At 43.8% G+C, this 13,648-nt stretch overlaps 1 protein-coding gene across 15 annotated transcripts in view; it reads left to right on the top strand.

Moving 5' to 3' along the window:
- LOC133452365 (discs large homolog 1-like protein) overlaps positions 1-13,648 on the top strand; it is a 93,183-nt gene that overhangs the window by 75,736 nt on the left and 3,799 nt on the right. For 9 of the 15 annotated variants that reach the window (XM_061731633.1, XM_061731627.1, XM_061731620.1 and 6 more), the window contains 7 exons: positions 2,273-2,372; positions 5,563-5,604; positions 7,089-7,139; positions 8,270-8,371; positions 8,449-8,621; positions 9,528-9,637; positions 9,727-9,818. In XM_061731633.1, the coding sequence (XP_061587617.1) occupies positions 2,273-2,372; positions 5,563-5,604; positions 7,089-7,139; positions 8,270-8,371; positions 8,449-8,621; positions 9,528-9,637; positions 9,727-9,818 (670 nt within the window). Of the gene's footprint in view, positions 1-2,272; positions 2,373-2,673; positions 2,708-5,562; positions 5,605-7,088; positions 7,140-8,269; positions 8,372-8,448; positions 8,622-9,527; positions 9,638-9,726; positions 9,819-13,648 lie in introns of all 15 variants that reach the window. The other 6 variants (XM_061731622.1, XM_061731619.1, XM_061731630.1 and 3 more) reach the window with 2 other exon arrangements.

Here is a 13,648-nt window from a genome sequence, read left to right as displayed (position 1 = left end):
AAGAAAATTTACTCCAAATTGCTCTGCATAATTAAATTCTATTCAAATCATTTTGCATTGTAATCCTTAATTATTTTGTCTTTCAATATTTTTCTAAACCTCAACAGAGATCTACATAATTTCAGTTCATCACAAAGTCCATTCTATAATTTGACTCCAAAAAATGAAGCACATCTGTATTAGTAATAAGTGTAAGTCCCAAAACAATCTCCATATAAATGTTAGATTGTTTGATGCCCTTAAGCAGCGCCTTCATTGGTCGTCACATGAAGATCAGTTTCAGTAGAGTTGATCCCCGTCTGGAGGGAGCTGATCCGTGGAGGAGCGGCGTCGTCCTGCTCGTAGCCGCCTGCATGTCTGTTCCACCCTCCTCCTCCTCCTCATCCTCCTCATCCTCCTCATCCTCGCTCCGCCGGCGCCGGCCTGGTTCTGTGGCTCAGACTGGACCGGGACTCGGCTGGTTTTCTGGTTTCACGGTTTAATCTCGGGTTACTCCGATCAGGATTTTTTAACTCCCGATCCGATCACTTTTTTTTGGCTCCCGATACAATTCCGATACTTTTTCCCGATCAGATACATTTTGGCAATGAATTAAGTAAAAAAAAAAAAAGAAAAAAAGAGGACTAAAACTCAAATTGTCCCAAGTTTCTTTTATTGTCCATTCTCTCCAACATGGACATGTATTTCTTTTCACTGACTGCATCATTGCATCAAAACAAAGCTCATCAGCACTGGTGCCACAAAATGTAGAAACATGAAATTGTAACTAAAACAAAAAGTGCAGAATAGTGCAATAATAAAAATAAATAGATTTCACTTCTAAGGTAATTTACCTTCTAGGTTCAAAAGTTGAATGACATCCAGTCAAACTCACAATCAATAAGAAAATTAAAATACATTTTGCAGAATATATATAGAATATATTATAGTTTTGGCCCTTTCTGTCACTGTGTTGTAATGATGTTACGCAGAGCGTAGGAACCAAGTGTGGTTGTTCAGAGAGGGACCCTTTAGACCGTAACACCATCCCGCAAAATAGCAGTCCGTCATCCCTGTGTTGTAAAGTGACCAAAAGATGATTAACGAGTGATGGATAATCATTTACACAACACTACTGTCACTTTTCTCTCCCAGCCTTTCTTTGTTTTTAAAACTTTGAGACATTGTCTCCATTTATCTGAGCTAGGGTTGCCACCTTTCAGAACTAGAAATAAGGAACGCCCCGATTTCAGCAGCGCATGCGCCAAAAAAAAGGGACATCCCCAAAACTTCTAAACTGCTTGGAAATGTATTTATTTTATATGAAAAAAACAAAACGCTTTTATTTAAAGTTTAAAGTGCTTTAATAGCGTTGAACTTTCATGACTGTACAGACAGACAACCATACTAGCAACTGAAATAACCTCCTATTCTATGTACGTCCACATCAGCCCAGATGTAGAATATACATACAGGTGAAGAATATGGTGTAAAAGTTAATTTATTTCAATAATTCCACTTAAAAGGTGAAACTAATACATGTATATTATATAGTCTCATTACAGGCAAAGCAAGATATTTTAAGCCTTCATTTGTTATAATTTTGATGATTGAATTGTTTGATTTCATAATATATTCAAATTTTTTGAGATTTTTCATTTGGGGGTTTCATAAACTGTGAGCCATAATCATCAAAATTATAACAAATAAAGGCTTGAAATATCTCATCTTAAGTTGAATTTACTACGAATGAAGTTTTTTGCAATATATTCAAATTTTCCGACCTTCACCTGTATATTATGACATCAATAAATAAGAGTATAATATATGTCTGTATTGGTTCAATACGGAACTTTTAATTCCCAATTACGGAACAATTCCGTATTTCAAGGGACGGGTGGCGACCCTAATCTGAGCGTAGTCTAGCTGTTGTTAGCTTTCTGTTAGCCGCGCTTCTTTCCCCTCCAGCACAAACGTCACTTCAGCCGCCGGCGCCGGCCAAAAGCAATATCTTATAATAAACACACATCAACTGTCTGTATTGTTAAATACAATTCTAAAACGATTTAATAATTAATAAAAAACATGAATAACTAGGTATATCCCGCTACTTTTTTGGCCGATACCGATCTTTTGAAAATGTCGTTCGATCGGGACTTTACTACTTTCATCCTAACTGAGACACGTGAACGGAGCGGTCAGCGAGCCACAGACTCAGACCCCCCCCCCTCATCTCCCCTTCCTCCTCTTTTTGTTGTTCCTCTCCATCACCCCTCCTCCTCTTCCTCCTCAGCAGTCCCTCAATGACAAGCGTAAAAAGAACCTCTTTACGCGAAAGTTTCCGTTCTACAAGAGCAAAGAGGCGAGCGAGCAGGAGACCAGCGACGTGGACCGTAAGTACCTCCGCGGCGGGGGGGGGGGGGGGGGTGTGGGGGTAGCCAGGCGTGTCCTAGGGACGGCGGCAGGAAGAGAGATCAGCTGGTGGCGGCAGCAGCGTGAGCTCAGCGGTCGGTGGCGCCGGGGCCCGGCCAACGGAGGCCCGGGTCAGCTGACCTGTAGCCCCGCCCCCGTTGGGAGCCCCGCCCCCCCGGCGGCCGGCGCTCCGTCTGCTCTCTCTGTCTGTCGCTGCAGCGCCGTAACTCTGTCTGTGGTTGTTCTCTCTCCTGGTCGTCCTCTCGCCTCTGCTGACCGCAGGACAACAGCGACGACCTGCTGTCCAGAATCCACAGTAAGTTCCTCCCCCGTAAAAAACCCCATCAGCCTCTCTGTCTCCACCAGGACGCTCGGGACTGTAGACGTATAAACGTATCCGCCCCATGGAGCTGCTGCGATACGTCAACGCCGCCGCCATATTGGATGTTCAAGACGGCGCTGTAAACTAATACAAGTTAATGGACTTATTTTCATAAAGCGCCATTCTACAAAGAAATGTATGTTTTACGTCTCATTTATTCATTCACACACGCACTAATATACTTGGGAAACAGTTAGGCACCAAATATAATATATTTAATTTTCTCAGATGGCAAAAATAAGAACTTTATTGATCCCACATAGGAGTAATTCATGTTATATCAGCTATAGAGAACAAGGTAGTGCCGAAAAACACAACCCCTCACAAACCCCTCACAAAAATAAGAAAAATAGACAAGCATATTTTCTCATCAACAAAACATATTTTAACAATTTTTCAGACAATAAAATAACATTAACCATTTTTCAGACAACAAAATAACTTTCTTATTTTTGTGAGGGGGGATATATATTGTTTTTCGGCACTACCTTTCCCAAGTATATTAGTGCGTGTTTGAATGAATAAATGAGACGTAAAATGTTAATTTCTTTGTAGAAAGGCGCTTTATGAAAATAAATCCATTTACTTGTATTAGTTTACAGCGCAGTCTTGAACATCCAATATGGCGGCGATGTTGACGTATCGCAGCAGCGGGCAAGAACACTCGATGGGGCGTCTACGTATATATGTCTATGCTCGGGACTATAGATCAGGACAATTACCCAGCAGCCCCGGCGCAGGGGGCCGTCCTCTGAAGTCCATTGCATCCAGCAGCTGCGTCAGCTGGTGAAGGGACCGGAACCGGGCCGCCGAGGCCAGACTTCAGTCCAGATCCAGTAGAAACCGGGACTTATGGTGCTTTTCCACTAGTACCTACTCGGCCCAGTTTGGTTCTTTTCCACCAGGGGTCTAACGTGCCGAGTAGATACTTTTCTGTAACTACTCTGCCGAGGTTCTATGCGGCTGAGTCGGGCTGTGATGTCATCACACTCCAGGCCACCGATTGGTCGGGGGGTTGGAGTCAGACGTCTGAGTCAGGATGAGACATCAGAGAAAGAGATACTGACGGAGATTCTTGTTCATTCATTGTTCATTCACGGGCGATAAGGAACGACCAGATCCACCAGGAGCTCTGTCACTTCATAGCTGCTCTGCTGACAACGGACTTTTCAGCAGCACCGAGACAAACTAAAAACATTAAAAAGCCGCTTGAAGCTTCTCTCTCTCTTTCTTATTTGAGAAAGCTGGACACTCTATATCACTGTGCCCTACGTTTTATTACAGGATGTGGAAATCTTGTTCACCACTGCACTTTGTATGCAACTGCAAATTGTCCGTCTCTATCTGCCCGCAGACTTTCTCGATGGTTAGCGTTCATTTATAAATCTCTTCTTGGGCTGGTTCCCTCTTATTTATGTTCTTACATGTGTAGAGTCTCTAATCCTTACAGTTTACGCTCACAGGACGTTCTGCGCATGTTGGTTCCTAGAGCCAACACTGAACTTGGGAAAAAAGCCTTCAGTTACCCTGCTCCCCGGTCATGGAATGACATACAGAACGATCTGAGATTACCTCAACTGATCACTCTGGGGGAATTTCGATCAATTTTAAAGGATCGAGAAACTAGTTCTCTCGGGCAATGTGCTTGTTTTTAATTCAAATGGTGCCAAAAAGTTTTCAAATGATATGGACCCGTTTATGTTGTATGTAATTTGTGTTCCTGACTACAGTGTGTGATTGCTGTTTGTTGTTTTTTGTTGTTGTGTTTTCTGTTGTAACTTATGCTGCCCTCTTGGCCAGGTCCCTCTTGGAAAAGAGATTTTTAATCTCAATGAGTCTTACCTGGTTAAATAAAGGTTATTATTATTATTATTATTATTTCATGTTTTAACTTTTATATTGAACACAAGCCACAGACGCAGCAGCACATTTATCATCTCCTCCAGGTTCTACATTTTCTTCTTCGTTTAGATACATCAAATATGACACAGCAGCTTCGCTCCAACCTCCTACTTCTGCTCCAGGTGCTGAATTGTTATGGAAAAGAAACCAGGCTGAGTTGAGATGAGTAGACCCGAGTAGGTGCTAGTAGGTGCCAGTGGAAAAGTGCATTTGGAGATACATGTTCCGGTTTCCTGACTGGAGGTCATCTGAGGTGACGTGGATGTCGGCTGTGAAGAGTCCAGCATCCTTCCTGAGCTACGTCCTCGTCCGGCTCCGCGGCCACTCCGCACAGGGGCGCTAACCATCCAGGGATGTGGATCTACACGGCTACGTGGTCTCCAGGAACCTCAATGTGGGCCCCATGGACGGTGACACCTCTCAGGACCAGAACTGGACTCCTCTGGCTCTCCATCAGTTCAAGAAATAAAAGTGTTTAGAAGCTGAAGCTGGTTCCTGGTGGAGGTCTTCCTCACCTCAGACCTGCAGGGATCCCCAGACAGGAGATCTTCCTCACCCCAGACCTGCAGGGATCCCCAGACTGGAGGTCTTCCTCACCCCAGACCTGCAGGGATCCCCAGACTGGAGGTCTTCCTCACCCCAGACCTGGGTGTGCTGGGGCAGGTGAACAGCTGGATCCTGCAGCGCTGGTTTCACCTGGCTGGCGCTGCGGTTCTGGGTTGACCGATTCCGGACGGAAACCTCAGATAGGATTTCAGATGTAAATGTGATGACGAGCTTGAACACTTCCTGCAACAGGAAGTTCAGAAATGTGAATCATTTGATTGATCATGCAAAGCATTGTTGGAATGCTGACCTGCTTGTTTCCTGTGTTGTTGTGATTCCAGAACACGTGACGTCCAACGCCAGCGATAGCGAGAGTAGCTACCGTAAGTGTGACGCTCTGCCCGCTTTGCCCGATAACTAACAATCCCTAATCCTTAACCGCCGCCCTCGCCGCTGCTGGACCTCTAGTCCCTGTAGGCTGGTTGTGGTTCATCCTGACCCGGGACATCCTTTTTAAAAGATATGCATAGGATTCATATTAAAAGTGTACGTCCGCTCAAAAAAATCCTGATTTATAAAACCGCGTGCACTCACACCTGCACACAATGTTCTCTTTATAAATCACAGTCCAACTGGAAGGTTGCGCACGTGAATTTGCCTCATATCCCGCCCTCTACACGCCCACTTTATACCATAAATGGTCAATGCAAAATACTTCATGACTGTATTTGCATATAAATGAGCCTGCTGAGCATGTGCAGCGCCTGCAGTCTGTTTCTGCTGCGCATCAGGATGAATGAGACGTGTCGAGCAACCGTGCCACTAAATTTCACGGAGACTGAGATGGAGATGTTGTGGATGAGGTGGAGGCAGGAAAACCACATTATTTAGTGGTCACAGTAGTGTTATCACTAACAAAAAGAAAGCAAGTGAGTGGCAGCACCTGCATGTGCACCGGGATGGCGCGATTCTGGCGGGGTCTGTTTAACACTGGACCCAGTTCAGCACAGAGATCCAAGAGCTCTGCTCAAGGGAATCCGAATCGGCATGGGCCGGGAAATATTCATGGTCCCTAAATACTCTCTCCATCCTGATCCATTTACGTGATCCTCAAGCAGTGCCAGCGCATCCATTGTGCAGCATTACGCACAGCTGTCACCACGCCATTTATATTCTTACTCAACAATTAGACTGGTTGTTACACACCTTGTCATGATAAATAATCAACCTGGTGCTATTCACCACTCCATACCAATTGAAGATGGAAGTATGGTATATGAACGTAGTACCTACTGCAAATACAGGCGTAATGGCTCACTTACGGAACACATAGATCTATAACACTGCCGGCTTGGGTGTACATGGATCTATAAGTCTGATATGTGATGACATTAAAAGTATGACATGAATCATTTCACCACCTCACCGCCTGTGTCGCCAGTTCCCCATATCTTCAAAATGTTCGTGTGCTAGGATCAAAGTTTGCGTAAAGATACGCACATTTTCCCGTTCGTTTTTTTTTTTTAAATTCCAACCTTTGCGTGGAAGGTGGCGTGCGCATCTTTCAAGCCTTGTTTTGTGCGCACATTAGCTTTATAAATGAGGCCCCAGGTTCTGACCCCAAATCAACGTGCATCAGCACCAGACTCGGAAACATTTGTCCAGTCGGTGAGAAATCTGTTCGGAGACGACGTAAACGGGTCGGCCGACTGGAGTCCGGCTGGGCCGCGTTCCTGCGGCCTCCCGCCGCCGCCACTCGCAGCCCAACCTCAAACCGACTTCACGAGATTGATCTCAGCTCTCATCCGTCCTCCACTTCATCCATCGCTCCTCTCCCATCACTAAGCTGCTCGTCTTTGTATTTCAGGTGGCCAGGAGGAGTTCGTCCTCTCCTACGAGCCCGTCGTCCAGCAGGAAGGTGAGTCGGGAAGCTGCTGTTGTGCCACAAACGGGGTGCTGGTTCAGTTATTAGAGAGTTATTAATAATTGTCTTTCGACAATTATTAATAATTACTAAAGATGACTTCATATTGGATTATTTGACACAAAGCTGATGTATTAAAGCCTCACACGGGGCACCATTTATGTTGTGCCACAAACGGAGTGCTAGTTCAGTTATTAGAATTATTAAAAATTGTGTTACGATAGTAATAATGAATCAATGAAAACGGGGCACCACCCGTCCCCCTTTTCCTGGTAGTTGTAGCCTGGTTACGTCGTCTCCTTGGTCCCCGTTTGCGGGTCTCCATTGTATCCCGGGGGGACGAACGTTCACTGGTTCTTGGTGACCAGTTTCACAAGCAGCTGGCAGGAAGCTCCTCGGCTGATGCTAGTCACGCTGATCTGAGATGAAGTTTAGTTCTAACATGAGGACAGTAGACGTTTCCCCTGCGTTGAAGAAAGTTGGAGAGAGAGATTGGGGAAGCAGTGTACCCCTGCCAGGTATTGCGCAAGAACGGCAACATGAGTGATTTTGTAATTTCTCTTAATTTATCTGGTAAATTTAACAATTTTGATGACTGGGATGCAGAAGAGGAGAGGAAAGAAAATAGCCAAGCGGACTAGAATATCTCCCGTTGCTAAATCGTATCTCAGGTCCGTCCTAGTTACTGGAGAATCAACACTGTGTCCATTAAGGACCTTATGGGACGGTAGTGATTGTTCCAGGTATTAGTCAAACCCTCAGGTGTTACCAAGGAAACTGAGTTATGGCTTGTTAAAAAACTTTAACTTACCAGGTTCCAACGGCTGCAGACAAGAGATTAAATAGTCCGCTCAGCTCTGGCTTGTTATAAAACTAATGATTTCAACTGAAAACACATTAAAGCATGAATAAATGATTTAATATTTATGTTTTTTGGTAAGTGACCGTGGTATAAGTGGGATAACGCCCTTCGAGGTTTACATTATCAGAAATATATGGAATTCGCAGAAGCAAACTGGTTCACATCCATATATTTATGTTAATGTACACCTCGTCGGGCATTATCCCTTACTCATGTTCTAACTGCCACCCTGAGCCTTTTGCTTTGTTCCCCCCGTCGACAGTTGGCTACACCCGACCCGTCATCATCCTGGGCCCCATGAAGGACCGGATCAACGACGACCTGATCTCCGAGTTCCCCGACAAGTTTGGATCGTGTGTCCCCCGTAGGTGCCGCCGGCCGTGTCCCCGTGAACGTGGTCCTGTGCCGTATCTGAACGCCGTCCTCGCTCTCGTCCCGCAGACACGACCCGGCCCAAGCGCGACTACGAGGTGGACGGCAGAGACTACCACTTCGTGGTTTCCAGGGAGCAGATGGAGAAGGACATCCAGGACCACCGGTTCATCGAGGCGGGGCAGTACAACAACCACCTCTACGGGACCAGCGTCCAGTCGGTGCGCCAGGTGGCCGAGAAGGTAGGACCGCCCGTTTCCACGGTAACAGCTGGCGGCTAACGGAGGGAGGCGGAGCGGAACCTGCAGAAGGCCTTGGTTTCTGGTGATCCAAGTGAACGTAGAGGAAAATATTAACTCGTGCTGTCAAGCCATTAAAACAATGGAACGATTAATTAATTAAGATCTGTAATTAATTAATCTAATTAATCTTTTTTAGTCTCCCCTAAAAACTGCAGCAAAATTGCATCACATTGGTGCCATAGACATATAAACATAGACGCCCCATGGAGCTGCTGCGATACGTCAACAACGCCGCCATATTGGATGTGGAAAGCCAGCGCTGTAAACTAATACAAGTATATGGACTTAGCATATTTAAAATTTTTCAAGTAACAAAATAACATATTTTAACAATATTTCAGACAATAAAATAACATTTGAACTATTTTTCAGACAATAAAATAACATGATTTGTTGATGAGAAAATATGTTTCTCTATTTTTCTTATTTTTGTGAGGGGGGATATATATTGTTTTTTCGGCACTACCTTGTTCTCTATAGCTGATACAACATGAATTACTCCTATGTGGGATCAATAAAGTTCTTATTTTTGCCATCTGAGAAAATTAAATATATTATATTTGGTGCCTAACTGTTTCCCAAGTATATTAGTGCGTGTGTGAATGAATAAATGAGACGTAAAACGTAAATTTCTTTGTAGAAAGGCGCTTTATGAAAATAAGTCCATATACTTGTATTAGTTTACAGCGCAGTCTTGCCACATCCAATATGGCGGCGACGTTGACGTATCGCAGCAGCTCCATGGGGCGTCTACATATATATGTCTATGCTTTGGTGCAGCTTTGGTGTAGCTTTGGAGCTGCCAGCCTTCAGAGGGGTTGATCTTTGTTTCTGCACCGTTTTCAGGGTAAACACTGTATCCTGGACGTGTCGGGAAACGCCATCAAGAGACTCCAGCTGGCGCAGCTTCACCCAATCGCCATCTTCATCAAACCCAAATCTGTGGAGAACATCATGTGAGTCGGGGGAAGGACCTTCCCTACTTTGAAACTTGAAACCTGAAGCTCAGCCGTTGCTAAACCTTGAGCTGCATTTGCGCCTGCAGAGAGATGAACAAGCGCCTGACGGACGATCAGGGCAGGAAAACCTTTGACAGAGCCGCCAAGCTGGAGCAGGAGTTCACAGAACATTTCACAGGTGAGACGCCGTCCACCACTCTGGGTCCTCTGTGTGTTTATGCTATTGTGACAAATTTGATCGAATATAAAGTAAAATTAAAGCTGCAAGCAGCGATGAACGGTCCTCCACCCTTGTGCACGTTCAGGCTGCAGTGGAAGCTTGTATGACTTGCATGTAGATTCTTCAGGCCTGGACATTTAGCGGATGAAACCACCCACGACTCTATATCAAACCATTCAAATTATGGCATAAAATAGGATCTATCACATATCGACCAATCAGAAGAAGGGGCGGGGCTAATTCAGGCCAATGAAGGTGAAGGAGTCAAAACCGAGTCCGATGACACCACCCACATGTCTTTATCACAACCTGTTCAATAGTTACGGCAGAGAATAGGGACTATCAAATATTGACCAATCAGAAGAAGGGGCGGGGCTATTTCAGTCCAATGAAGGTCAAGTACTCAGTACCGAATCCGATGACACCACCCACATGTCTTTATCACAACCTGTTCAATAGTTACGGCAGAGAATAGGTACTATCAAATATTGACCAATCAGAAAAAGAGGCGGGGCTTATTTGCACCAATTATGTTCAATGACTCAAAACCGAGTCTGGTTTGTGTGCAGTTTCACATTGAAATAATATCTCACACTACTCAGGTTAGATGAAAAACATTAATTATATGAAGTTGGTAATTAACGATTACAATATTTACATATCACTCATCACACCAGTAAACAGGAGAAACCACAATGGTCAATTCTCGCCAAATACAGTAAATTCCAATTGTCCCTGAACGCACCAGTGGATGAAAGATGCAGTGGATGAAGAAATAATCATCAATTTCCGAATTCCGGCGGTGTATATTTTTATTTGCACCTTTTGCTATAAAAAAACAAAAAACAGTCAATGAAAAATGAACAATAGGAAGCCAAAAGGGCTTATAATATTCAAAGTTCACTCTCACTCATTTGACATCATTTGGATGGGTAAATTATTCACAAAAATGAATATTAAATGGAAAATAAATTGAGTCTAAATAAATCCTGTGGGGGCAGGGAGCGCATAAAAAATTCGGGGAGTTATGGATGATTGTAGTTGGGGACAAAACCTTCCTCAGTAGAAATAAATGCACTGAGGGCGCAATGGTGACCCATCCAAGATGGCGGACGCATCGGAGACCCATCCAAGATGGCAGCCGCGCTGAACGTCAGCTCCAATTGGCAGCGCCAGTCTGTGAGGCGTCTACATATATGTCTATGCCCCCCCTCCATATTTTGAAAAAAGTGAGTGACAAACTTCTCCAAAACCAATATGTACCAGCATATGATTTTTGAGTCCTGTCGAAAGGTATCTGAATCTGACATTTAATTGTCCTAAGACAAAACCAGTGATTTTTAATGATTATTTTACCAGAAATTCAGACTGATGTAAAATGGTAATTTCGTTCAAGTTATGATCACCATACGCGACGCAGTCAATAAGGACCCTTATGACAATAATATTTGATTCGATTTCATTGTGATTGGATGAACGAAACAGCAATTACAGCACATAATTTGATGAAAAATGTATACCTGACCAAAAGGTGGCGCTATGGAGTTCATCCAAGATTGTCATATCCACTTGTTCAGAATGGAAGCCTGATTAAATGTATTGATTTTGGGTCAAATTGAACAAAGTATGTGAAAGTTAAAACAACTTTTATGTTCATGGCGAGACACCGAAATTTGACTACCTCTAACGCCGACGCCCTTTGGTAAAAAGTTACAATTTTCACTGTCAGTCATCGTCAATTTGTTACCTATTATGTGACCAGCTTTGAGATCCATACACTCATCTTGCTTGGAGCACAGATGTATAATAGAAGACATGACAATTCCTGGTGCCAACAGGTGGCGCTACAACCGATCCAGAATATTCCACCATAGATGTCTTCAAGCTCAGTCTACAATCATGCAAATATGTTTTCGACCACATTAAATAATGTATTGCTGAGTTACAGCCAATTGATGTTTCATGGCGAGCCTTAAAAATGACCTCAAACTTCGCCGGATCACTACGGTCACGCCCTCTGGTAAAAACCTAAAAACTTCGCAATTTAGCGTCGGCCATGTGTCTAGATTGTACAAACTAAAATGTGAGCCAATCTGATAAAATCTCTAGAAGGAGTTTGTTAAAGTACGAGGCCTGGAAATGAGCAGAATTCATGAAAAATGACATTTTCTGTTCAAAATGCCGGACCTCCTGTGTAACTTAGAGCATGGGTCCAAGAGACTTTTTTGTAGCTCTTTGTCTGATATAATAGACACATAAAGGACATTGCTGTAAGTCAAACCATATTGTGGGGCTCGTCGAAAAACATAAAATAGGTGGCGCTATAGAGCCCATTCTTGTGGACCCATGCCTGTCGCCCATAAAATACGTAATTTTTCGCGACTCTGGAAGCATGTGCAAAATTTGGTGAGTTTTCGAGCATTTTAAGGCCTCCAAAAAGGCAATTTATTTAGGGGAAGAATAATAATAATAACTAGACAATTTCCTCGCAGAAATTTCGAGAGGGCCACGGTGGGCTGCTGCACATTTGTGTACATTTTACAAGCAATAAAGGTGAAGGACTCAATACAGAGTCCAATGACACCACCCATGACTCTCTATGTCAAACCATTCAAAAGTTATTACAGAAAATAGGTAATAGGCTAACAGAACAGCTAACGGGACCGCTAATAGAACCGCTAACAGAACCGCTAATGGGACTGCTTACGGGACTGCTTACGGGACTGCTTACGGGACTGCTTACGGGACTGCTAACGGGACTGCTAATAGAGCCACTAACAGAACAGCTAACGGGACCGCTAATAGAACCGCTAACAGAACCGCTAATGGGACCGCTAACGGGACTGCTTACGGGACTGCTAACGGGACTGCTAATAGAACCACTAACAGAACAGCTAACGGGACCGCTAATAGAACCACTAACAGAACAGCTAACGGGACCGCTAATAGAACCGCTAACAGAACCGCTAATGGGACCGCTAACGGGACTGCTTACGGGACTGCTAACGGGACTGCTAATAGAACCACTAACAGAACAGCTAACGGGACCGCTAATAGAACCACTAACAGAACAGCTAACGGGACCGCTAACATAACCGCTAACGGGACCGCTAACAGAACCACTAATGGGACCGCTAATGGGACCGCTAACGGAACCGCTAGTCATCTAACTTGCTCATACTTGCACGTAGAAATGTCATTCAAACTTCAAAACGGAGGAAAACTTCTCTTCTCTCTCCAAACCTGGAATTGTTTTTTCCTAAAATGTACACTTTTCAAGATATGAGCGCTCAAGCAAGGACTGGAAATCATTCATTCATTCATTCATTCATTACCAGTGTCAGCATTCATTCATTCATTTCCAGCTTCAGCATTCATTCATTCATTCATTACCAGCTTCAGCATTCATTCATTCATCCATTCATTCATTCATTACCAGCTTCAGCATTCATTCATTCATTACCAGCTTCAGCATTCATTCATTCATTCATCCATTCATTCACTCATTACCAGCTTCAGCATTCATTCATTCATTACCAGCTTCAGCATTCATTCATTCATTACCAGCTTCAGCATTCATTCATTCATTCATTCATTACCAGCTTCAATCATTCATTCGTTCATTCATTACCAGCTTCATTCATTCATTCATTCATTCATTCCTTCATTCATTACCAACTTCAGCATTCATTCCTTCATTCATTACCAGCTTCAGCATTCATTCATTCATTCATTCATTCATCCATCCATTCATTACCAGCTTCAGCATTCATTCATTCATTACCAGC

The sequence above is a fragment of the Cololabis saira genome, chromosome 10, assembly GCF_033807715.1.
Source record: "Cololabis saira isolate AMF1-May2022 chromosome 10, fColSai1.1, whole genome shotgun sequence".
Taxonomy (NCBI): Eukaryota; Metazoa; Chordata; class Actinopteri; order Beloniformes; family Belonidae; genus Cololabis; species Cololabis saira.
This window is presented reverse-complemented; position numbering and strand designations above follow the sequence as displayed.